The sequence below is a fragment of the Nannospalax galili genome, unplaced genomic scaffold, assembly GCF_000622305.1.
Source record: "Nannospalax galili isolate Female #2095 unplaced genomic scaffold, S.galili_v1.0 scaffold473, whole genome shotgun sequence".
In the NCBI taxonomy this organism is placed as follows: Eukaryota; Metazoa; Chordata; class Mammalia; order Rodentia; family Spalacidae; genus Nannospalax; species Nannospalax galili.
Window position 1 is genome coordinate 2,729,553 of NW_008334092.1, and position 25,457 is coordinate 2,755,009.

A 25,457-nucleotide genomic window follows, 5' to 3' on the forward strand; every position below is an offset into this window, starting at 1 on the left:
GCCACAGGCCAGTCCAATAGAGGCAATTCCCCAACTGAGGCTCCCTCAACCCAGGTGTGTCAAGTTGACACTAAAGCTATCCATCACACCCTGTCTCAAAAAGACCAAAAAAAAACCCAAACAAAAAAAATCACTTGTGGGACCGGGATTTGAATTCCCAGCACCCACATGGCAACTAACAACTGTCCATAACTCCAGTTCCAGAGGACTGGACATCCTCTTCTGGACTCTGTGGGCATTGCACACATGTGGTACACTTATATACATGCAGACAAAATATTCAGACACATAAAATAAAAATAATAGAAAATCCACAGTACTATATAATTATGATTTTTTTTTTTTTTTGGTCTTTTTGAGACAGGGTCTCCGTGTAGCCCCAGCTGTCCTGACACTATGCAGACCAGGCTAACCTTGAACTCACAGAGATCTTCCTGCCTCTGCCTCCTGAGTGCTGGGATCAAAGGCATACCACCATGCCTGGCTCTTTAATTCTTATTAATGAGATCCCACTTGTCAAGCACTTGTTCAGTGACTGCTGTTTCTTCATCTCTCAGCATCAAAGCATATTTTAAAGCAATACTGATCACAACAAAAGCTCATGAGAATTTTAAAAATAAAAACTATTTTGTCACTACTTGAGTTTTTACATTCTAAAGAATTAAATAACTTTTATATATTATTGAGTGATATTTTGGTTTTCTGTACCTCAGTTACTTTAAAGAAAACTGTTAATTATTTTCTTTGAGACATGGTCTCCTGGTGTCAGGCTAGCCCCAGGTAGCCTGAAAGTCACTATGTGGCCCAGGCTGGCCTTGAACTCACAGATATCTGCCTGCCTCTGCCTCTCGAGTGCTGGGATTGAAGACATGTGCCACCACACCTGGCAAGAACTGCTCATGTTTTAAGTGGTGGCTGTTCACAACTGCAAGGCATATGAATTGTCCTATAATCCCCACAAGTTATTTCTTTCCATAGTATAATTTTAACTAAAAAAAATTGGTTTAGGCAATACTCCTAATATCAAGTCATTTATTTAATAACTTTAGAATAATTCCCCCACTACCTAAAAAGCAAAAACCACAGAAATGTGCTAAAGAGATTTAAAGTGATAACATATTTGAACTAAACTACACACCTTAAAAGTAAAGTGAAAAAACTTGCTAAAATTTTTTTTGTACTTAAAAAAAAGAAAAACAAAACAAAATTTTAATGAACAAAGAGTATTGTGTACTTGGCGCAGTTTGTGCAGGTTTTCTTCGGAGGAGGTGGTAGGCAGATGGGTACAGAACATCTACTGACGCATTCCAGGGAACAGAAGGGCTGAGCAGATCCTGTCTTGTGATATGCAGTTTGTCCCTTATAAAATATTTTCTTACAACCAGAACAAACAACCTCAACAGCTACAGATGGAATTGAAGGAAGTGACGTATTTGGGTCCAGTGGTAGAGGAGAAGGCTGAAAGCCTGGCAAAACAAAATACAAACAAAACAAAAACAACTTCAGTATCAACACTAATGCATACATAATCTTTTTAAGGAAAAAGTATTTGTCGGTTCTGAAAAGCTCCAGACTAAGGAAACAATAAGCATTCCAAAACATCGGGGTTCAAACTTTTTCTTAGCATAGTAAGAATTACATTTTAGTTAAAACCCAGTTTTCATATACAAAGCAAGATTTTTTACTTTTACTTATTTATTTATTTTAAGGTAGAGTTTCACTATGTAGCCCAGGATGGCCTTGAACTTATAACCCTCCTATCTCAGTCTCACAAGGAATGCAATTACAGGCATTTGCCACTGTGGCCAGCCTCTCACAACAGTGTGTATAACTTATTGTCTAAAACACAAGTTTCATAAAACATTAATTTCCCTAATATATGTATCATCTTCTGATATAATCTTAATGTATTACATTTTTTAAAAGGCTAATGACAACCAGTTCCCAATCTGAAAACTTTGCTCTAAAGGAGGACAAAGACTTAGATAAGGAGATCCCTTTCCCTCAGTTCCACTAACAAACAGCAACTGTAATAAACTTAGTTTTACTTCTTACCAAGAGAAGGGTCACTAACTGAAAACACAGCACTGATTTTCAGTTCACTTTCTTGAGATCCATACTCCTTTAAAAACAAAAGAAGGGGGAGAGAGAATTAAATACAGTATACTTACATAAACCAGTAGTTCTACTAAAATCTGATCCTGTCATATGCATCTTTTGTACATCCTAATCAGAATAATCTTCACAAATACCTCAAAAATAAAATTTGTTACTGACTAGATAAATTGTAATACATGTCATAGTTCCACCTATTCTCAAGTGCAATCTCGGTATACGAGAAGATACTACGCAGTATTCTAACCTTGAATGCTACCCATTTGGGTTTGTGTATCCACATGTTCATGTCTATGCACATGCATGTGGATACACATGTGTTTAGTAAGTACATGTAGAGGTCAACATCAGGGTATTCCTCAATTTCTCTCCACCTTATTTATTGAGACAGAGTCTCTCACTAAACCTAGATCTCACTGACTGGCTAGATTAGCTGGCCAGCAAGTTCCAAAGGTCCTGCCTCCTACACCCCAGCACTGGGACCACAGGTCCACATCCAGCTTTTTACCTGGGTGCTGGGAATTGGATCTCAGGTCCTCATGATAGCACAGCAAGCACTTTAGCCATCTCCCCAGCCCCAATTCTTCTCATTTTCTATGCTATATTTACAAGAGAGTGATAAGTGAAATTAATATAAATGACGTAAAGTTTAGATCTAAACTAGTGATTCTTTTCTTTTTGCTTTGAGACACAGTCTCATGAAACCCAGGCTGATCTTGAACTGCTTATCTAAATGAAATGACCCTCAATGTCATTTTTTGCCTCTACCTGGGATTACAGGCATGGGCCACCACATGTGGTTTATGCAATGCTGGGGGATTGAACTCAGCCCCTAAATTTGTAATTTCAGCCCACAGATTTACAAGGTCACATCTGTGAGTGGCAAAAAAAGATACAAAAATGTCAATGCATTCCGTTTATTAGATACAAAATCACCATAAACTAAATCATTTATCCTTGATCTATTTCTTCTAAACATTAGAAAATGAAACTGGGTGTAGAGGTTCAGCCTGTAATCTCAGGACTGGGAGGCTGAGAAGTGAGATCACCACAAGTTTTTGTCCAACCTGGGTCACATAGTCAGTTCCAGACCAGGATAGGCTAGACAGGGTAAAGCCTGTCTCAAAAAAAAAAAAAAAAAAAAAAAAAGTTACAGGGCGGGGGGGATGGCCCAGGGGTTAAGAGCACTGACTGCTCTTGCAGAGGACCCAGGTTTGATTGCTAGCACCCACACGGCATTTACAAACCGTCTTTAATTCCAGTTCCAGGGGAATCTGAAGCCCTCTTCTGACCTCCACGGCATTGCATGACATGGGTGCATGCACTTACATACAGGCAATACACTCATTCACATAAAATAAAAATAAGTATTTTTATAAAAAGAAGTTAGAAAATGAAAGCCTTAAACAAATTAAAGAAAAAATAATAATATGTCTTGAAAATGACTGCCCTTGGTCTACCCTGGTCTACATAGCCAGTTCCAGGCCAGCTGGAACTGGAAGGAGACACTGTCTCAAAACAAAACAAAAATAAAAACAAAAAATTACTCTGCCTTATCATCAACTAAAGTTCCCTGACAAGTTTACTTCACAAAGTCACTGTTAAATCTTCAGGACTCATAGTTCCTGACAGCTTCTGCTCACTCATGTTTCAATTTCACCAAGTGAAAGCAAGCAGCTAAGAACAACTCCTTCAACACCCTCCTTCCCCAACTATACCCTGTCTGCAAACTGCTCTCTGACCTCACCAGGTCAGTGACCTCACCAGGAAAAGTGATCTCTTCACAGCTAAGTGTTCTGGGTTCTGTTCCTCTCCCTTCTTTGGGCACTCCAACCCACCTTTTATCTTCTATTTCTGGACACCTCCATCTTGGCTTCTTCCCCTCCATTTACATGACTGCATATTGATCTGTTCCTTCAGAAACTACTACTGCCCTGTCTTCTCCCTCCCTTCATAATCAAACTAATAGTATTTCACTCTTGGTTTGGTGAGACAGTTCAGAGGGTAAAAGTGCTTGCTGTGCAAACTTGATGACCTGAGTCATCCTGATTCCATGGTGCAAAGAGTCAACTCTAGAAAGCTGTCCTCTGACGCCACAGACTCACATAGTGCCTAAGTGTCCACATTCACACACCACATGCACAGTCTTTTTAAGTACTTATTCTCTCGCTACTGTCTTACTTTGATTCCCTCATTTCACAATTGACAATCCAACAAATGCTTTAAGATTCTTTACTACTTGGCCTCTCAAACCCATCTGACACTGTTATTGGTTCCATTGTCTTTGGTTTCTTAATTGCATTATTTATTTATTTATTTATTTATTTAATTTTTATTCTTAGGGCTAGAGAGACGGCTCAGCAGTTAAGAGCACTACCTGATCTTCCAGAAGACCTGGATTCACTCCCCAGCACCCCCATGGCAGCTAACAACCATCCACAACTCCAGTTCCAGTGATCAGATGCCCTCTTCTGGCATACATGGGCACCGCATGCACATGGTGCACATACATACACGCAGGCAAAATACTTATACACATAAAAATTTTTTAATTTTTTAAAAATTTTATTCTTGGACTGTAGAGATGGTTCATCAGTTTAGAGTATATACTGGCCTTGCAGAGGACTCAAGATCTCTTTCCAGCACTCAAGTCTAACAGGCTCACAACTACCTGGTACTCTAGATCCAGGGAGGTTTGTGCTTCCGGCTTCCGTGAGCACACCTGCACTGACATACACTTACATTCATTCACACACACACACACACACACACACACACACACACACAAAATTAAAAGCAGTCTGGGCGTAGTGGCCCATACCGTTAATCCCAGGACTCAGGTGGCAGAGGTAGGCAGATCTTTGTAAGGTTGAGGCCAGCCTGTTTTATATACCAAGTTCCAGGTCAGCCAGGGTTACACAGTGAGACCCTGTCTCAAACAAACAAACAAACAAAAAAACAGATAACAAATCTTTTTAAAAAATCAGCCTACAGGGGCTGAAGAGACAGCTCAGTGATTAAGAACACTGACTTTTCTTGCAGAAGACCCAGGTTCGAATCCCAGCACCCACATGGCAGCTAACAACTGTCTGTAACTTAATTCCAGTTCAAGGGATCCAACAGGCTCTTCTGTTCTCCATAGGCACTGCACGACACAGGTGCACTTACCTACATGCAGGCAATACATGCATACACAGGGCAGTCCAATGAAAACAATTCCTCAATTGAGGGTCCCTCAACGCAGGTGTGTCAAGTTGACACTAAAGCTATCCAGCACAATTGACCCCTTGTCATCTTGACACACAAACACATCACTATTAAACCATAACCTTTCCAATTCTTGTCCCTCAAGACACAATATTAACATTAATATCACAACATAAGACAGTACAACCTTAAAAACCCCACAGTCCTTAGTCCATAGTCTCTTTTAAAACTCTCAACTGTGGGTGGGCTTCTGTAAAATCCAAAACAAGTACTGTCTTATTTCAAAGGGAAGAATCTGGCACACCTAAGCAAAACCAAAGTCCAGCAAAGTAGCTCAAGGCTGGACACCTGGGGTTCACTCACAATCTTCTGGGCTCCATAGGGTTCTGGCAGCTCTATTTCTCTGACTCTGCCATCCACAGCACACACAGTTCATCTCGCAGACCCAGGCCAGCTCCATTCACACATGCCGCTGCCCTTGGTGGTCGTCCCACAGTCCTGGCATCTCCAGAAAGCTGGGGTTGCCACTGAAACTGAGGCTACACCTTCACCAGTGGCCTCTTCTTGTTTCTTGGGGTACAAAGCCTGATTCTCTCCATGACCCCTTAATCCTGGGGTCTTCACTGCAACTGAAGCTGCACTTTCACCTATGGCCTTTCCTGGCCTCTCAGAGTGCCAAGCCTCAGCTACTCTCTGTGACCTCTTCACGCCTCTTTCAACACCAGAACCATGCAGGAGACTCTTACACATAACCAACTCCTGCTTCTAGCTTGAGATGAAGGTTCAGGTCCCCTCTGTGTGCTGATGCTGAGGAAATACCTCCCATAAGATTTCACCACAGTGATGCTGGTCTCTTGTTACTTACAGCTAATTTTTCAGCCCCAGCTAATCAGCATCAATTGTCCCAGTAAAGCAAAGGTTTTACTTCAGATTTTGGTCTCTTTTTAATCACAGCTGATTCTTCAGCTTCAGCCAACCAGAACCCACAGATTCTCAATTCAAAATATCACACAAACTGCCCTTTGAAGCATCACAAGCCAGGCCTCCATTGTCTACAACTCTTTCAGCATATTCACCACAGTGATGCTGGTCTCTTGTTACTTACAGCTAATTTTTCAGCCCCAGCTAATCAGCATCAATTGTCCCAGCATCAGTCCTCCCCAAAACACCAAGGTCAGGTCTTCACAGCAATACCCGACTTCTGGTACCAATTTCTGTCCTGGTTTGTTTCTTCATTGCTGTGACAAACACTCTGACCAACACCAACTTGGGGAGGAAAGGGTTTATTCAGCTTACATCTCCCAGGTCGCAGTCTGTCAGGGAGCCCAAGGTAGGAACTCAGGGCAGGAACCTGGAAACAGGAGCTAGAGCACAGGCCATGGAGGAATGCTGCTTACTGGTTTGTTCCCCTGGCCCTTGCTCAGCTTGCTCTCTTATCCAATACAGGCCCACCTGCCCAGGGGTGGCACTACCCACAGTGGGCTGGGCCCTCCCACATCACTGAACAATCAAGGAAATGCCCCACAGACATGGCCACAGGCCAGTCCAATGGATGCAATTCCCCAATAGAGGCTCCCTCAACCCAGGTGTATCAAGTTGACACTAAAGCTATCCAGCACACCTCTCTAATGTTTAGTAACTGATCGTATATACTGATGGGCTTTTTTGAGCTTTGATATCCTCATGTATAAAATGAGAATGTTAACATGGCTGTGAAAGCGATACTGAGTACACTCCAAGGATGCACAGATATCATTGCTAGTATTAATAATGCCACATACTATCATATGGTGAATAACTACACCACCTATTGGTGCTGTTAATCAATCATTACCACTTTTATACTTCTGTTCCTTTTACAAAAAGAAATATCACAGTTACCAAAACCTTTTCTCATTGAAAGCACAGAAAACCTGGTCAACCCAGTTTTGGACCTCATTAAGTTGCTTTAAGGGAAAACAATAGAACAGAACAGGTGATTTACAAGGAAAAGAAATTTCTCACAGTTCTGGAAGCTGTGAATTCCAAGATACAGGGCCTGTACCTGGTCAAGCATTCGAGCTGCATCATAATATTGAAAAAGGTGCAAGAGGAAGAGAGCAACAACAAAGGACAAGACCAGGCTGGAGAGATGGCTCAGCAGTTAAGAGCACTGGCTGCTCTTGCAGAGGACTGGGGTTCAGTTCCCAGCACACACATGAAGGCTGACAACCACCCATAACTCCAGTTCAGGGGATCCCCAATGCCCTCTTCTGACCTCCACAAGCATTGCACACCATGGGTGCACTTACACACATGCAGGCATAACGTTCATACACATAAAGTAAAAATAATAAATACAATAAAAGAGGCAATGCTTACTTGAGCATTATCAGGTTCTTCTTTAATTCCGGCCAGAAGCCCTTGCGGTGCCACTGCTTTGCCACACCCACCATCCAAAGGTTCTTTCATTCTAATTTTTGACACAGCTGTCTCCCTTTTAAAACTAAGAGTCTTCTCGGCAGTGGACAGTAGACTCCTAAAAATATATAAAGGATCAGTACTCGGGTTTTGGTTTCCTTCATAGTTACCTGCATTCCTTTGGGGTTGAGATCTGAGAAACAACCCTTCTGGCACCATGACTGTTCTGTCTTTCTGCTCCTTCCAAAGAGAAAACAGTCTTCCAGGAATAGTAGCTGACGCTTCCCCGGTACCTTTAAAGACGAGCATTGTGTGTGGTCTTGACTATGTTTCAGGATACTGAGTAGACTGGCAGAACTAACCATGTGAGCAAGTTCCCAAGTTCTTGGAGAGATGGACTCAAGAATTCAATTCCTAAGAGCACTGACTGGCTGCTCTTGTAGAGGACCCAGCTCCATTCCCAGCACCCACAAGGCAGCTAACCAACGTCTGTAACTCCAGTTCCAGGCCCTCTTGTGGCCTCCCAAAGTATTACACGACACAGGTGTCCTTACATACAGGCAATACACATACATATAAAATAAATATAGATAAAAATTATTTCTGATTGCTTGACTATGAACTTAAAACCCACGTCAGCTTTGATGTCTCCAAAGCGGGGTGCACCCACTGCCTCACCTTCACCTCTAACTTGGCCTTGAACGTTTCGGGGACTGGATGGAGGTCAACTCCTCTGTGGCAGACTTCGCTAACGCCTTCCTATAAACAATCTACTGGGCGTTCAGGCGATTCCCTAACGTACGTATATACGGAAGCCGTAGTAAAAAGGAAGCGTCCCCTGAAGCCGCCTCGTCTCTCTATTCCCGCCAGCCGCGGACAGGACAACAGGTTTTTAAAAGCCTGCAGAGAACTCTCAACCCCTTGCCACAGCTGTCACTTCCCCGCCTCTGAAAGTCGCAAGCGCTCGGAAGCTCTACCCACCAAAGCCCGCAACTCCGAGTGCAGCGAACGACAGGACGGAGCAGTCTTACAGGGCCCCCGCAGGACCCAGCGTGGTCACGTGACGCCGTCGTCCGTGCCAGTTCTGTCACGTGACGCTCCCGGCTCCGCCTCCCGCAGGACCACTGACCCAAGCGGCCTCTCGGCCCGGCGCGGCCCCGCACCCACCTCCAGTCGCCTGGAAGCCAAGTCGGGGAATGCACAGCGGTGCCCGAGGTGCACCCACCCCGTCCAGACCAGAAACGTCCCTACTAGAAGCTCCTCGGCTCCATGGCAACGCCCCGCCCCGTCCCAGATCTGAGATGATTGGATGTTCCCAGCCCTGGTCCCCGCCCTCTTTTCCCGTCATGCCCCAGTCCCAGAACTAGAGGCCTTCCCGGCGTTCCTCTCACCTGAGTTATGACTGACATTTTAAAGAGACCGAGACTGGACTGCGAAAAAGTGGAAAAAGGAATTTGAAAGAGGGATCAGTGGTGTTAGGTGGTACTGGGGATGACCTTTTCTGTTCTTTTGTTTTTACTTTTGAGACAGTCTCACTGTGTAGCCCTGGCTGGCCTGGAACCCACAGAGAGCCACCCACCTGTGCCTCCTAAGTGCTAGGGTTAAAGACGTGCCACCACATCCACCTCTGTTCCATTCTTTAATGGCCAGTTCCTTAAAAAGGCGGCTGCTAGGACAACATAATAGCTGCCATTTGTTTTATTTTTTAATATTTATTTTATGTGTATGAGTGTATTGCCTGCATGTATGTGAGTGCACTCGTGTCCTGCAATGCTGTGGAGGTCAGAAGAAGGCTTCGGATTCCCCTGGAACTCTAGTTAAGGATGGTTTGTAGCCGCCATGTGGGTGCTGGGAATCTCTGCAAGACAATCAGTGCTCTTAACCGCTAAGCCATTTCTCCAACCCCAATAGCTGACATTTATTAAAGTTCTTGCTAAACACATGATATATTTTCACATTTAATACTGGTGATAACCTTAATATAGTATAAATAACTGAGAAAATGAATATTTGATATTTTTCGTTTTATAGTGTTTTCTAGATATATCCATGATTTGTACGACTGCTGTATTTAAACTGATGCATAGTATTCTATTTTAGAAGTACACCACAATTTGGTCATTATTAATAGACTTTTTTTTTTAGATAGCATTTATCTATGCAACACAGTCTTACCTCTAACTCTTAGACATCCTCCAGCCTCTGCCTCCTGAGTATTGGAATTACAGGCCTCCGCTATCATGCCTGTTTTACAACTGGTGGAATCAAGTCATTTAGTTCACAGCTATTAGAACAGTTACCTGAGTGTGGTAGCACATAGATGTAAATCACCATACTTGAGAAGCTGAGGTAAGAAAGATCTCAAATTCCAGGTGAACCTGGGCTTCATAGAAAACCCTAAGAGAGAGAAAGATAAGTAATGCCTAACTAGTATAAAAAAACCAGAGGGAATTGTCCAAAAACCTACTGAAAAATTACACATACAATATCCTTCCATGAGTCTGTGAGTATAACTACATAACAAGAACGAGGGCCAGACAGGAGAAATTTCCTTCGAGTTATTGGCCAGTGTAGCCCAAGAGACTCCCCAAATTACACAGGCTATTGCCACAGTCCTTGACTGCCTCCCAGAACTTGATGGTAAGACCATATTGCTGAAGACAGGGTATACATTGGACACAGGATTTGGAGCAACAGAGCTGTGACTGATCTGGAAGACACCTCATAGCTTTGGCGAGCACTATGCAAGCTAGTAAGGAAGAACATCAATGGATGGTCCAACCCCAACTTCACAGCCTAAAAATCACATCAGTGACCAGTACAGCAAACGAAATTGGTACAGCAGTGGCCCTTTTATCTTGGGGGTAATCAACAGCTACCTAAATGGACTTAAAGCCCACTCAATGGGAGGAAACTCATTTGTGGTACTGTAAACCTAACCAAATACACATAGCTGGAGAGGTCGTAAATCTTTGAGAAAACTCCAAGGCTGTCACATCCCTAGACAAGTGTAATTTCTTACTGTGTGCAAAATGTGGATCCTTAAATTTATAGACAAGTATCCCAGTCACCACCCATCAAAGAAACTTCTTTTTCAAGAAAGAGATAATTACAGAGTTCCACAACTGGTCACACACAAAGAGTGTCTATGAATTGCCCAAGTCTAAGTGGCATATCTAGGATACAACCTCTACACCTAAGGCTCCTGGGTCATAGAACAAGGGATGAAGAGAACACTAATGCATCTTTTAATTCTCATCAATGATGCTCTCTCTAGCAATAGAAGGCCAGCAATACAAAACTGCCAAAACACAGAGAATGAGAGTCTGCAGAGTGTGGGTCCTTGGACAGGACTCCTATATCAAAATCCACCCACCCAGGGCTCAGGGATCATTTCAGAAGAGGGGGCAGAAAGATTGTAAGAGCCAGGGAGGAGGTGCATGACCATACAAAAATAGTCCTATGGGCTCCTGGGACTCTTCTCATACAAACTTACAGCAATGATGTCAGCATGCATAAGACCCATGCAAACTTAAGCAGACAAAAATCACAGCACAGAACTATGGAAATGAACAGCAGGACCCAATCTTAATCAAAGAATTATTGACAGCTGATTACTGCTGGGTGAGGAAGAGCTGATTTTTTTTTTTTGAGACAAGGTCTCCCTTCCTGTAGCCCCAGCTGTCCTGGAACTCACTATGTACACCAGGCTGGCCTTGAATTCACAGAGATCTGCTTGCCTCTGCCCCCAAGTGCTGGGATTAAAGGTGGGCAACACCACGCCCAGCAAGAGCTGCTCTTCTAAAAGAGAGGGACTCTAGATGGGCTGACTAGATCCCAGTGAATAAGGGACATCTAAGGACATTGACTTTACATGAAAGACCTTAACACAAATGATAGAATGTATGAACTCTGGGGGTTGGGGGCTATGGGAGAGTGCCATAAGGGGAAAGGGGTATAAAGATGATTTCCTGTATGAAATACACAAAAATTCAATTAAAATTTTATTTAAAAAAACAAAACAAAACCCTAGCCAGGTATAGTGCCATATGCCTTTTAGTCCCAGCACTTGGGAGGCAGAGGTAGGCAGATCTCTGTGAGTTTGAAGCCAGCCTGGTCTACATAGGGAGTGCAAGGTCAGCTGGGGCTATAAAGAGATGCTGTCTCAAAAAAAAATGTGATGGGGAGATATGTGAGGAGTTGGAGGGGAGTGGGCATGGATTTGATCAAAACACCTTATATGCATGTATAAAATTCTCAATAAATTCTTTTAAGTTGAAAAAAATTTATATATAATGTACTTTGAGGATTGGAGAGATGGCTCAGTGGTTAAGAGCATTGACTGCTTTTGCAGAGGATCCAGGTTTGGTTCCTAGCACCCATATGGCAGCTAACAACCATCCATAACTCCAGTTCCAGGGGAATCTGAAGCCCCCTTCTGACCTCCTCGGCATTGGAAGACACAGGTTCACTCACATACATGCAGGCAATACTCTCACACATAAATTAAAAATAATAAGCCGGGCATGGTGGTGCATGCCTTTAATCCCAGCACTCTGGAAGCAGAGGCAGGTGATCTCTGTGAGTTCAAGGCCAGCCTGGTCTATATAGTGAGTTCCAGGACAGCTGGGGCTACAGGGAGACCCTGTCTCAAAAAGAAATAATAATAATAATAATAATAATATACTAAAAAGAATATATGCGTATAGTCATGTTGCAATTATATTTATCAATAAACTTGCTTGTTTTATATGTAAAACTTATTCTATCAAATAATTCTGGAACATAATTGTTTCAGTCTATACTCCCACTAACCAGGCATGAAAGCTTCAGTTGCCTAACATCAGTGTCAATAATTACAACTATGCATCTTTTTTTTTGTTAATTTCTTACTTTATGTGTAAGAGTGTATTGCTTCCATGTAGGTAGGCGCACCTATGTCATGCAATGCCCACAGAGGTCAGAAGAGGGTATCAGAGCCCCTGGAACTTGAGTTACAGATAATTGTTAGCCACCATGTGGGTGCTGGGAATCCAACCCAGGTCCTCTACAAGAGTAGCCAGTGTTCTTAGCTGCTGAGCCATCTCTCTAGCCCCTATGCATCTTTTTTAATGTTAGCCATTCTGGGGGTGGTAGGAATAGTTGTCTGTGTTTTCCACTCGCATTTTTCACATTTCTAATGAAGTAGAGGCTATCACCATGTTTTTGTTTCTTGAATCAGGGTCTCTCTATGAGCCCCAACTGGTCTGGAACTCGCTATAAACCAGACTGGCCTCCATTTCACAGAGACCCACCTACCTCCGCCTCCAAGTACTAGGATTAAAGGCATGTGCCACCACACCCCATATATTTTCACATTTTCAGATTTCTGGGTAGCTTCTCTATAAAGTGCATTGTCAGAGTCCCATAGTACATCAATTTTTGTGTTGCCTGCCAATTTATTTTACTATATTATCATTTTGCGATAGCGTCTCCCTATACAGCCCTGGCTGATCTTAAGCTAGTGGCAGTCCTTCAGCTTCTGTCTCTCAAGTGCTGGGATTACAGGAGTGTGCCACCACACCCAGCTTGTTTGCCATTTTCTTATAGTATGAGCCCTGCCCTGTAGTGAATGTACGTATCCCTTCAAAATTCAGGTGTTCAAGGGGGTCTAGGGAGATGGATCAGTGGGTGAAAACATTTTCTATGCAGCTAAAAGACCTGAGATCAAGTTCCTAACACACACATAAAAAGCCAGGTACAGCAGTGCATGCACCTATCACCCAAGTGCTCAAGGGAGGGCATGGAGGAGGGAAAAGACAGGACATTCAGGAGGACCTCTGGGGCTTGCTGGCCAGTCTGTCTAGATCAAACACTGACAGACTCTGTCTCAAAGAAATTAGACAGAAGGTGATAGACCAGGACACCTAACACCACTTATTACTGTCTTTTGATGAACATAAAAGATATTTATGCTGAGTGCTTCTTCCTAGAGGAATGTGGTGGTGCATGTTTTTGATTCCATTGCACTCAGGAGGCAGAGGCAGGTAGATCTCTGTGACTTCAAGGCCAGCCTGGTCTACATAGTGAGTTCCAAGGATAGGTGGGGCTATAGGGAGACCTGTCTCAAAAAGACCAAAAAAAAATAAAAGAAGAGGAGGAAGAAGACAAGAAGAAGAAGAAGAAGAAGAAGAAGAAGAAGAAGAAGAAGAAGAGGAGGAGGAGGTGGAGGAGGAGGAGGAGGGGGAGGAGAAAGAAGAAAAGAAAAAGAAAAATTTTCCTACCACAGGTAGGAAATTTTGTCATTATTTCATCATATTCAGTTTTATTATCCTCCTGAAGATGTGTTATGTGTGAAGTGTACCTCAGGTTTTATTTTTTCTATGTATTACTTTGAAAAACGTGACCTTTCCCCTACTGCTCTACTTTGTCACTTGTGTCATATACAAGTTGTTTATATATCCAGAGATTTATTTTAGGAATATATAATCTGTTCCTTAGTTGCTTCCTCTGGAAATACCACATTATCTTAACTTCTGTAAAAGCTTTATAATAAGTCTTGGTATCTCGAAAAAAGTCCTCCCTCACATTATACTCTTTGCGATCATCCGGCTTTTCATGGCCCTTTGTATATTTATGTAAAATTTAAAATCAGCTTGTGAAGTCGGAAGTGGTAGTTCACACCTGTAATCCCAGCACTTGGGAGGCAGAGGCACAAGGATTGCCAAAGTATGAGGCCAGTCAGGTCTATATACTGAGACTGTCACACACACACACACACACACACACACACACACACACACACAAAAGAGAGGGAAAAGACTATTTGGAATATAACTCAGTGGTTGAGCACCAGCCTAGCATATGCAAGCTCCTAGTTTCAATCCGCAATGCCACACACTTGGGGAAAAAAAGTTTAAAGAAAACCAGGACAGACAAGAGAGCTTGGTGTATAGAGGAGTTTGTTGCCAAAGCCTGACAACCTGAGTTCGATACCCAGAACCTACATGATGGAAGAGAATAGATTCCTACAAGTTATCCTCTGACTTCCACATGCATGCCTTCGTGTGCCCATGTATGTACACACACACATACACACACACACACACACACTGAAATAAATAATAAATAAATAAATAAATAATTTTTTTTTTTTTGTCTTTTGGAGACACGGTCTCCCTGTAGCCCCAGCTGACCTGGAACTCACTTTGTAGACCAGGTTGGCCTTGAACTCACAGAGATCTGTCTGCCTCTGCCTCCTGAGTGCTGGGACTAAAGGGGTGTGTCACCATGCCCAGACACGCTTTCTCATTTTTATTTGGTCCAGGACACCAGCTCATGGAATGGTACATCCACACTTAGGGTAGGTCTTCCCATGTCAATTAACCCAGTCTAGAAACTTCATCACAGACATACCTCACAGGTTTGACTTCTAGGTGATTCTAGATTCTGTCAGGTTGACAATATTAACTTATCACGTGACCTTATGAAATTTTCTTGTCTTGGGAGAATTCCATGCAGAATACTAAAAACTTACTGATTTCTCTTAACCACCTATGATACGGCATTGAAAAGGAAAATAGGCTGAAGGAGGAAGGGTTTATGTTGGTACACAGTTTTGAGGGTACAGTCCATTAAAGTGGGGAGTTACGGCATCAGAGCATGAGACAGCCACAGCCAAGAAGCAGAGGAAGATAAATGTCAGTGCTCGGCTTCCTTTCTCCTTTTTAGTCACTCCAACTTAGGATAGCTCTTTCTGTCTTAACTCCATCATTTATCAATTTGACACTTAAACACATCACTGTTTTAAAGATTGTATTTATTTTTATTTTATGTGTATGAATGTTTTGCCTACATGTATGTAAGAGAGCTGCATGTGTGTCTGGTGCTTGCATAAGGCAGAAGAGGGCACTAGATGTTTTGAAATTGGAGTTAAGGACCACCATGTGGGTTCTGGGAATCAAACCTAGAGCCTCTGAAAAACTGGTAAGTGCCCTTCACCAGGGAGCTATCTCTCCAGCCCAAACACATCGCTTTTCAGCTATAACCTTCCCCCTTTGTCTTCATAAGCTCATGACCATCTCATAATGCAAAATGTATTCAGTCCAGGAATTCAATTCTATTAACTGACACGGAGTGCCAGCAAAGGCAGAATGCAGAATGCAACCATGTCTAATACGATAAGACCAGAGTTAACATTAATGAAGAATAACAATTTACCATCAGCTTGGTCAGCTGATGCTCCTTAGTATATCATAAAAGACCTCAGAAATAGACTGTTACCAGTCCATGTGAAATAATAGTGCTGGGTTTCCAAGCAAAGTATTATAGTGATTGAATCTTTTATCAGTTCCTTTCTTGCAAAAATTTTTGGCATATGTGTGTGTGTGTGTGTGTGTGTGTGTGTGTGTGTGCTTTCAGTCCAATTTTTAAAGTCCCAATAGTCTTTAACAGTTCTAATATTGCAATATTGTTTAAAAGTGTAAGTGCAGGGGCTGGAGAGATGGCTCAGCAGTTAAGAACACTGGTTGTTCTTGCAGAAGACCCAGGTTCGAATCCCAGCACCCACATGATGGTTAACAACTGTCCGTAACTCCAATTCCAGGGGATCTGACAGACCCCCACGGGCATTGCACAACATGGGTGCACTTACCTACACGCAGGCAATACATGCATACATATAAAATAATAAATAAAAAAATTTTATTTAAAAAAAGTGTAAGTGCAGAGCCTCTTCTGAGACTCAGTCAGTCTCTTAACTGTTTGTCCCTAAAACATCAGAAAACATAGTTCCAGGGCCAGTGAGATGGCCCAGTAGGTAAGTAAAGGCACTTGCCACCAAGCCTGATGACCTGAGTTTTACCTCTGTAACTACCAGTACCATGTGGATAACACTGCCAAAGAAGTGAGCTCAGGAAGGAGCCTGGCCCCCTTGGAGCACAGACACAGCAGCCTCTGTTCTAACCCTGGAGAAACACTTGCCTAGGTAGTTGCTTTCCAGGAGCAAGGACTCCCTTCAGCAGCATTCTCAATTCAGGTTCTCTCCTTTCAAATGAATTTGCATCTTCACATGTTGCTTTGTTGAGTCAGCTCTTGCCCTCAGGGCACCTTTCCTAAGTAGCAACACAGAGCAGGAGTTTTCTCTTTAACAATTACAGCTCTCTTTTCAGCATTCTTCTTGGCTGTAAGTTTAAACTTGCTTGAATGCTTTACCTCAACAAACTTCACATTTTTATATATTTCCACCCCACTTCTGGTACCAATTTTCTGTATTAGTTACTTGATTTTTTTTTTTAATGTGTATGCATGTATCGCCTCCTGCAATGCCCTCGGAGGTCAGAAGAAGCGGTCGGATCCCCTGGGATGGGAGTTATGGACAGTGGTTAGCTGCCATGTGGGTGCTGGGATTCAAACCTGGGTCTTCTGTAAGAACAACCAGTGTTCTTAACTGCTGAGCCATCTCTCCAGCCCTGTTACTTGATTTTTAAAAAAAATATTTTATGTATATGAGTGTATTGCCTGCATGTGTGTAAGTGCACCAGTGTCCTGCAATGCCCGAAGAGGTCAGAAGAAGGCATCAAATCCCCTGGAACTGGAATTACAGATGGTTGTTAACCACCATATGGGTGCTAGGGATCAAACCTGGGTCCTCTGCAAGAGCAGTCAGTACTCTTAACTGCTGAGCCATCTCTCCGGTCCCTACTTGATTTTTGTGTGTGTGTGTGTGTGCCAGGCATGGTGGCACATGCCTTTAATCCCAGCGCTCAGGAAGCAGAGGTAGACAGATCTCTTCGAGTTTGAGGCCAGCCTGGTCTACATAGTAAGTTCCAGGCCAGCTGGGGCTACAGGGAGACCCTGTCTTGAAAAGATAATAATAAATAATAAAAATTTGTTTTTATTTTGTGTGTATGAGTGTCGTGCCTGCATGTAGTTAAGTACGTACGCCTATGTTATGTAATGCCCACAGAGGCCAGAAGAGGGTGTCAGAGCTCCTGGAACTGGAATTATAGAGTTAGACACCATGTGCTCTTAACCACTGAGCCATCTCTCCAGCATCCTGTATTAGTTACTTGTTTTGTTGCTGAGACAAATGCCATGACAAAAGGACAAAAAGGATTTTATCCTAAAATGAAAAATAAAAGGTGAGGACAAAGCTGTGAAAGAGTGGGGTTCCATCTGAGAGAAACAGAACTGAGGATGTTTCAACAGGACGCAAAGGCAGTGGATCTAGCTGGCGGTGTCAGTATTCCAACCACAAACTTGTCAGCTGAAATGTGCTGACAGAGCCCAGCACTGGGGAGGCAGAGACGGCTGAGTGAAACTGAGGCCTGCCCAGTCTACATAGCGAGTTCCAGGCCAGTTGAGGTTACAGGGAGATCCTGTCTCAAAAAGACCAAAAAAGAAAAAAAAAAAAGAAAAGAAATTTGCTGACAGAGAAAACAAGGATTAAAATTCATATTTCCTTAACTATTCTATTTAGCTACATCATGTGGAGGGTAGATTACCATTATACAGGAAATATAGTTTTCAATACAATAAAAAATGTTCAGGAAGTTTCTCCATATTCTTTTCTTATTAGCTTAGTGATTAGTGTAACTGCTACCTCATCACTCTACTATAAAGTTTAATGCCTGTCAGGGTTGGGGATTTAGCTCAGTGGTAGACTGCTCTGCAAGAGCAACCAATGCTCTTAACCACAGAGCTATCTCTCCAGCCTCCCTGAAAGTTCCATCTTTTTTGCTTTCTTTTGAGACACGGTCTCCTTGTAGCCCCAGCTTGTCTGAATTTGCTATGTAGATTAACCTGCCTCTGCCACCTGAGTGCTAGGATTAAAGGCATGTGCCACCAAGCCTGGCTTGAAAGTTCCATCTTTAAAGAAGTTTGTAAAAACACCATCTGGCAAAACTCTCTCCCTCAGTTAGTGTTGTAGGTCTGAAATCAAGCCACTGCCATCCACACCATGAGGTGAAAGTTGAGGTAAGGAAGTTTTGGGTTTTTTTTTTTTTTTTTTTTTTTGGTTTTTTTGAGACAGGATTTCCCTATAGCCCCAGCTGGCCTGGATTCGCTATGCAGACCAGGCTGGCCTTGAACTCACAGATATCCACCTGCCTCTGCCTCCCGAGTGCTGGGATTAAAGGCCTGCGTCACCACGCCCCGCAGAGAGCTTTATTTTACGGCTGGGCTGTCCCTGCACTCGGTGTGCATACATAGGGAGTTTGCAAGGACCTTTTATACACACTTGGGTGGTTTGCAAAAGCAGGAATACAAGGGACCAATCATTATGGTTTGAACTGAAGTACGCATTTGCATAAGTCAGTCAAAGTTCACAGTTGTTTTTCATCTTAGACCAATTAAATTGTTTTCCAACCACCAGAGCAAGCATCTTGGCCAGACATGTGGTCAATTTCAGGAACTCTGATCAATTCCAGGAACTCTGGACCCCTGCTGGGTGGGAGGTAGTTTCATGGAAACTGGAAAATAACTAGCCAGGTCATGTAAGGTGACAAGATGGATGTCCTCTAGTCAGGGGCCTACTACAGTTAACATTTTTCCAAAATTAAAATTTGTGCCCATTTGCATTCTGCTCTCAAAAGCTGCATTTTTTCTTAATTGCTGCACTGGTTAGCCAACCACATATGAATGTGCATCTAAGCTCTGACCACTCAGAGTGAGGCACAGGACCTTTGTATTAGGAGTAAAAGCCTAATAGGACCATTGCTAAGTGTGCTTGCTTACTGGATTTAGAATTGCTTTGCACCATTCTGCAGAAGTAAAACTTTTTGCTTTGATGAGATACTTTGGATTGTGTGGTCATTTTCTTGGGACCCCAGAGGCATTTCCAACAGGATGCAGGAAGATGGGGGTATGGAAGAGGAGGACCAACCAAAACAAAGATATATGAAAATGCCAGAAGGAAACTCTATATCCTAATTAAAAAATAAATTTCAGGCCAGACGTGGTGGTACACGCCTTTAGTTCCCAGCACTTGGGAGGCAGAGGCAGGCAAATCTTTGTTGAGTTCAGGCCAGCCTGGTCTACATAGTGAGTTCAGGTCAGCTGGGACTACAGGGAGACCCTGTCTCAAGACAAAATAAATAAATAAATAAATAAATAATAAATTTTAAAAGTCTCTTAGTCAAGTATGGTGGTGCATGCCTCTAATTCCAACTCTCAGAAGGAAGAGGTAGGAGGATCAAGGGTTCGAGATCATCCTTGGCTATGTATTGAGTTTGAAGACAGCTTGGGCTACATGAGGCAACTGAAAAAACAAACAGAAAATTCTCAACCTCCAAATTTCTATTGAGAGAAAGAAGCTGACAAATGCCAGACTGGGTTGGAGAGATGGCTCTTTGGTAAAGTGCTTGCTGTGCAAGTGTAAAGACCTGCCTTCAGATCCTCAGAATGCACATAAAAGTTGGGCATGGCAGTGCACACCTGTAATCCCAGCACTGGGGAAATGGAGACAGGAGGCTCCCCAGGGCTTGTTGGCCAGCCAGCCTAGATGAATCAGTGAGCTCCAGGTTCCATCAAGGACCTTATCTCAAGACCTAAGGTGGATCTTTTGGCTTTTGGCTCTGAGGAGGCTAAGGTGCAACTTTCTTTGGTCATCCAAATTCAGGTTTATCTGACACCAGCTACCTCCATCATGCTGCCCAAGTTCAACCCCAACAAGATCAAAGTCATGTACCTGAGGTCCACCAGAGGCCAAGTCAGTACCACAGGACTGGTCCCCTGGGTCTGTCTCCAAAAAAATTTGGTGATGACATTGCCAAGGCAACCAGCAATTGGAAAGGTCTGATGATTACAGTGAAACTATTCAGAACAGGCCAGCCCAGATTGCGATCATACCTTTTGCCTCTTCTCTGATTATCAAAGCCTTCATCGAGCCCCCAAGAGACAGATAGAAGCAGAAGAACATTAAGTACAGTGGAAATATCACTTTTGATGAGATTGTCAACATTGCCTGACATACAGCACTTTAGCCAGAGAACTTCCTGGAACTATTAAAGAGATCCTGGGGACTGCACAATCTGTGGATGGCTTTCACCCTCATGACATCATAGATGACATCAACAGTGGTACAGTGGAATGTCCTTCTAGTTAAGCAAGAGAAAGTATTTCAATAAAAGATGATCTGATTCTGGGTGTGGTGGCCCATTCCTTTAATCCCAGCACTTGGGAGGCAGAGGCAGGCAGATCTCTGTGAGTTCAAGGCCAGCCTGGTCTACAGAGTTCCAGACCAGCTGGGTCTACAGGGAGACCCTGCTTCAAAAAGACAAAAAAAATGCCACCTTTACTTCCCAGAAAAGAAAGGAAGAGAAAATAAAAAGAAACAAATAATCTACTAAGTACAGCAATGACTGATGCAGCAAACTGTCTCCATTGGTGCAGACAAACACACAAGAGAGAGAGAGAGAAAGAGAGGAGAGAGAGAGAGATTTGACTGCAAGTGTGAACCATTTATTTATTATGGAAAAGGGAAATTTGTCTGGAGAAAGTAGTGAAGCCCAAATTGCAGAAAGCAGAAGCAAAAGCTGCTGAAAAAAATTTAAGCTATGAAACAATTTCCAGAGATCAAAAATTGAAGACTATTTTCTCTAGTCAGAGAAGGAGGAACTGACAATAGATACAAAGACAGATTCTGGAATTACTAAGGATCAATTACTGTCTATGTTTTCTCTCGTTCCCTCTGTCTCTTTTTTCTTTACAGTGTTGGGATCAAACCCAGAGCCTTGTGCATGCTAGGTAAGCACTCTAGCCAGTCCTTAGTTCTCCTCACTTTTCAACAGGAATGTCCACTTACCAGTTCTACTTTGTTGCCAAATCTGAAGTTTTCCTAGTTCAATTTCTCCATACGAAGTCGGGAGATAGGTACTTGTCTGGTAATGGCGTCTGCCGGGGCGGAGGAGTACGGGAGATCTAACAGTTCTAAATATAGTTTCCATCCTTTGCGTGTTTTCATCCATATCCTGCCACCTATCTTGTGGTGCCTCTGCATCCTCAGTTTCTCTGGAGTTCTAGGGGGTGTGCTGACTCGCTTAGAAGGGTAACTCACTTCTATAGGTAATTAGTTACTCCCGTAATTTTTCAGTCTTGAACAATATTAAGCTCTTCCGTTCTTTAATATCTTTCTTGTTCTTTTTACTCCTTTTGTGTTGTTGTGTTAAAATTTTTCTTTAATATCATTGAGTTTCAAGATAGCTTTTTTTTTTTTGTCTTTTTGAGATAGGGTCTCTCTGTAGTCCCAGCTGACCTGAACTCACTGTGTAGACCAGGCTGGCCTTGAACTCAACGATCTGCCTGCCTCTGCCTCCTGAGAGCTGGGATTAAAGGCGTGTATCACCATGCCCGGCTCAAGATAACTTTTTTAAAAATATTTTTTACTTTTTTATTTTATGTGTATGAGTATATGAACTGTATGTATGTAAGTACACCCATGCCCTGCAATGCCAATGCAGGTCAGATGAAGGTGTTGGATCCCCTGGAATTGGAGTTATGGATGGTTGTTAGACACATGTGGGTGTTGGGAGTCAAACCTTGGTCCTTCCAGTGCTCTTAACCACTGTGCCATCCCTCTAACCCCTGTTTTGGTCTTGTCTTGGTTTGGTTTTTTTTAAAATTATTTTTATTTAATACATATGAATGTATTGTTTGCATGTATATAAGTGCACCTGTGTTGTGCAAAGACTGCAGAGGCCAGAAGAGAGTGTCAGATCCTGTCACCTGAGTTCCCTCTGGGTCTCCCTCTCCATGTAACATATCTTTATGTACATTTATTAACTTACAAAGCCCTGTGCCACAGCTTAGAGCCCTCCATATCAGACCATGCCGCACCCATAGTCACCGCTAGCATTCTCTCACACCTTTGGGGCCAGCAATCTTGCCCCAGGTCCATAAGAGTCAGTCCATTCTGTCCGGGAGCTGCAGCAGCTTCGTGTTCCCCATGCCACACACGCAGCTCACAGCTTCCATCCCAAGATGGCTCCCAGCAGCCCTCCATTAGTCCACACTGGGTGGCAGGCCCTGCCCCTTGGAGGAACTAGCCAATTGGGAGACAGATCCCCTGGAACTGGAGTTATGGATAGTTGTTAGCTGCCACATAGGTGCTGGGAATCAAACCCAGGTCTTCTGAAAGAACAGCAAGTGTTCTTAACCACTGAGCCCATTGTTTGTTTGTTTTTTATATTTTTATTTATGTGTATGAGTGTTATGCCTGCACGTAGGTAAGTAAACCTGTGTCGTGCAATGCCAGAGGAGGTCAGAAGAGGCTGTCAGATCCCTTAGAACTGGAGTTACACCTGAGGCCTGATTCTATACCTGATAAAAGTTCAGTTTTCAGAAGTTGTAGGTGTGGTGTCTACAGGCCCATCTACTCTTGGAATGCATCCCATGGAGAACAGAGGACTTGGAGAGAGTAGGAGACCATTCAGACCCAGCTCTCACCCTGAGGGATGACTTTCATTCCAAAGCTGATCCATTTCCATGTGGAAGGGGAGTATACTGCCGTGGTGAAGCATGTCTTTCCATCTGCTTGCCTCTACTTTCCTCCCTGATCTAAAGGGCTCTGCTTGGGCCTCTTCTCATTTTTTTTCCTCTCTAGGTTATTGCTCTGGGCCTTAGAGTCCTCTCCCCCTTAGCTACATTGGCCTCTCTGGCTTAGGGAATAATTGGGAATTTAACTTTTTAGTTTCTCCAGTTTGGTAGATTAATTCCATCCATCACAGAAGGTTTGAGCCTTTTCCTCTTGCATTCAAGGCTGGCTGGCCAATTCCAAGAGGAAGTGTCTCCATAGCTCACATAGTCTGGAGATAATGGATGAAGTTTAATCAGAGTGAGGGATATGCAGAAATTTTTTTTTTGTTTTTTGGGTTTTTTTTGTTGTTTTTCTTTTTGAGACAAGGTCTCCCTGTAGCCCCAGCTGTCCTTGAACTCATTATGTAGACCAGGCTGGCCTTGAACTCACAAAGCTCTGCCTGCCTCTGCCTCCCAAGTGCTGGGACTACAGGCGTGCACCACCACACCCAGCCTTTTGGGGTTTTACTTTAGTGGTGAATATAGGTTTTTAACAAGTTTATCTGTGGAAAAGTATGACAGTGAACACTTAGACGTTTTCAGTTCCAGCTCTGAGGCCAAGGTGCAGCTTTCTTCCATCTTTTGCATCCAAGTTTATCTAGCAGCAGCTGCCCCCCCCCCTGCTTAAGTTTGACCCTAGTGAGATCAAACTCACAGACCTGATGTATACTGTGACCCTGATGAGACCAAAGTCACATACCACATCTGCCCTGATTCCAAGATTGGGCCCCTGGGTCTGTCTCCAAAAGAGACTGAAGTTGTCATAGCCAAGACAACTGGTGACCAGGAGGGTCTGGGGATTACAGGGAAACTGACCTCTCAAGACAGATTGGCAACTCTTACATGATCACCAAATCCCTCAAAGAGCCACCAAGAGACAGAAAGAAGAGAACACATTAAATACAGTGGAAATACCACTTTTTCGTTTTCTGGAATATGAAAATGTATTGCTGCAGTGTTTTCATCAAAATGTATGATCTTGGTCTTTCCTTCTTGTACAGAGCCAAAAGAGACACATTGGCTACTTTAACAACCTTAAAGCAGACTCCAAGAACACCAACTGCAATGACCTTTTCAACCAGAACTTGACTGTTTTCACTGAATGTCAAGCAACCATCACTGGACATCAAAGCTGAGACTTTCTGGCCATTCTTGATCAGCTGGATCCTGACAATCTTTCTCACAGCAGAATTTGGCTGTTTTGCTTCAATCCCAGCACAGTTCCCTTCACATGAGAAGCACCTCCAGAAAGCCTTCAGGGCTGTGCCCAAATGAGCTTTCTTATACTATTCATCACACACTTCTGATACCATTGCTGACTACAGAGCCTCCTGGAAGTAAAGACTCCAGTACTTGCCCATCTTGCTAGGGCCATGGACCCAAGAGAAAAAGGGGAAATACCACTTTTGATGAGCTTCTTGCTGTTACCCAACAAATATAACAGCAATACTTATCCAAAGAGCTTTGTGGAGCCATTAAACAGATCCAGGGACTGCCTAGACTGTGGGCTACAATGTTGATTGTTGTCATGTTCATGAGATCAGAGGATACAATAGTGGCACTATGGGGTTGAGGACATAGCTTAGTGATAGAATCATACACAAGGACCTGAGTTAAATCCCTAGCATCACAGCAACACAAATAAAAACAGTACAATGAGCTGCAAAGCTACTTAAGAATTCATGGACTGAAGAGATGTCTCAGTGGTTAACAGCACAGACTGCTCTTGCAAAGGACCCAAGTTCAATTCCCAGCATCCAAGTATGACTCACATCTGCCTGTAACTTCATTTTCAGGGGATCTGATGCCCTCTTCTGGACCCCATGGACACCTGTACTCACACATGCAAATATCCACACACAGACATACACATCTACACATAATCAAAAATAAAATAAATCTTTTAAAAAGAATCCCAAGGGACTAGAGAGATGGCTCAGCAGTTAAGAGCACTGGCTGCTCTTGCAGAGGACCTCAGTTTGGGTCCTAGCACCCACATGGCCTTTAACAACTGTCTACAACTCCAGTTCAACGGAATCCAACACCCTCTTCTGGCCTCCATGGGCAATGCATGCATGTGGTACACTTCTATACATGCAGGCAAAACATTCATACACATAAAACTAAAATTTAAAAAGAGGCTCAAAGAAGGCCTGGCATGGTGGTACATGCCTTTATTCCCA

The 25,457-nt window shown here is 43.1% G+C and overlaps 1 protein-coding gene and 1 pseudogene across 2 annotated transcripts in view; one reads left to right on the forward strand and one right to left on the reverse strand.

The window, feature by feature from the left end:
• Window positions 1-8,981, reverse strand: part of Zmym6 (zinc finger MYM-type containing 6) — a 38,175-nt gene extending 29,194 nt beyond the window's left edge. Inside the window, exons 1-4 of one of the 2 annotated variants that reach the window (XM_029561697.1) lie at window positions 8,890-8,981; window positions 7,684-7,840; window positions 2,056-2,122; window positions 1,235-1,466 (exon numbers count right to left, since the gene is read on the reverse strand). In XM_029561697.1, coding sequence (XP_029417557.1) covers window positions 1,235-1,466; window positions 2,056-2,122; window positions 7,684-7,773 — 389 coding nt within the window. In that variant the 5' untranslated portion in view covers window positions 7,774-7,840; window positions 8,890-8,981. Of the gene's footprint in view, window positions 1-1,234; window positions 1,467-2,055; window positions 2,123-7,683; window positions 7,841-8,703; window positions 8,861-8,889 lie in introns of those variants that run through there. The other variant, XM_008829238.3, reaches the window with a different exon arrangement.
• An 11,366-nt stretch (window positions 8,982-20,347) lies between these two features.
• Window positions 20,348-20,806, forward strand: LOC103730917 (annotated as a pseudogene).
• The last annotated feature ends 4,651 nt before the right edge of the window (window positions 20,807-25,457 follow it).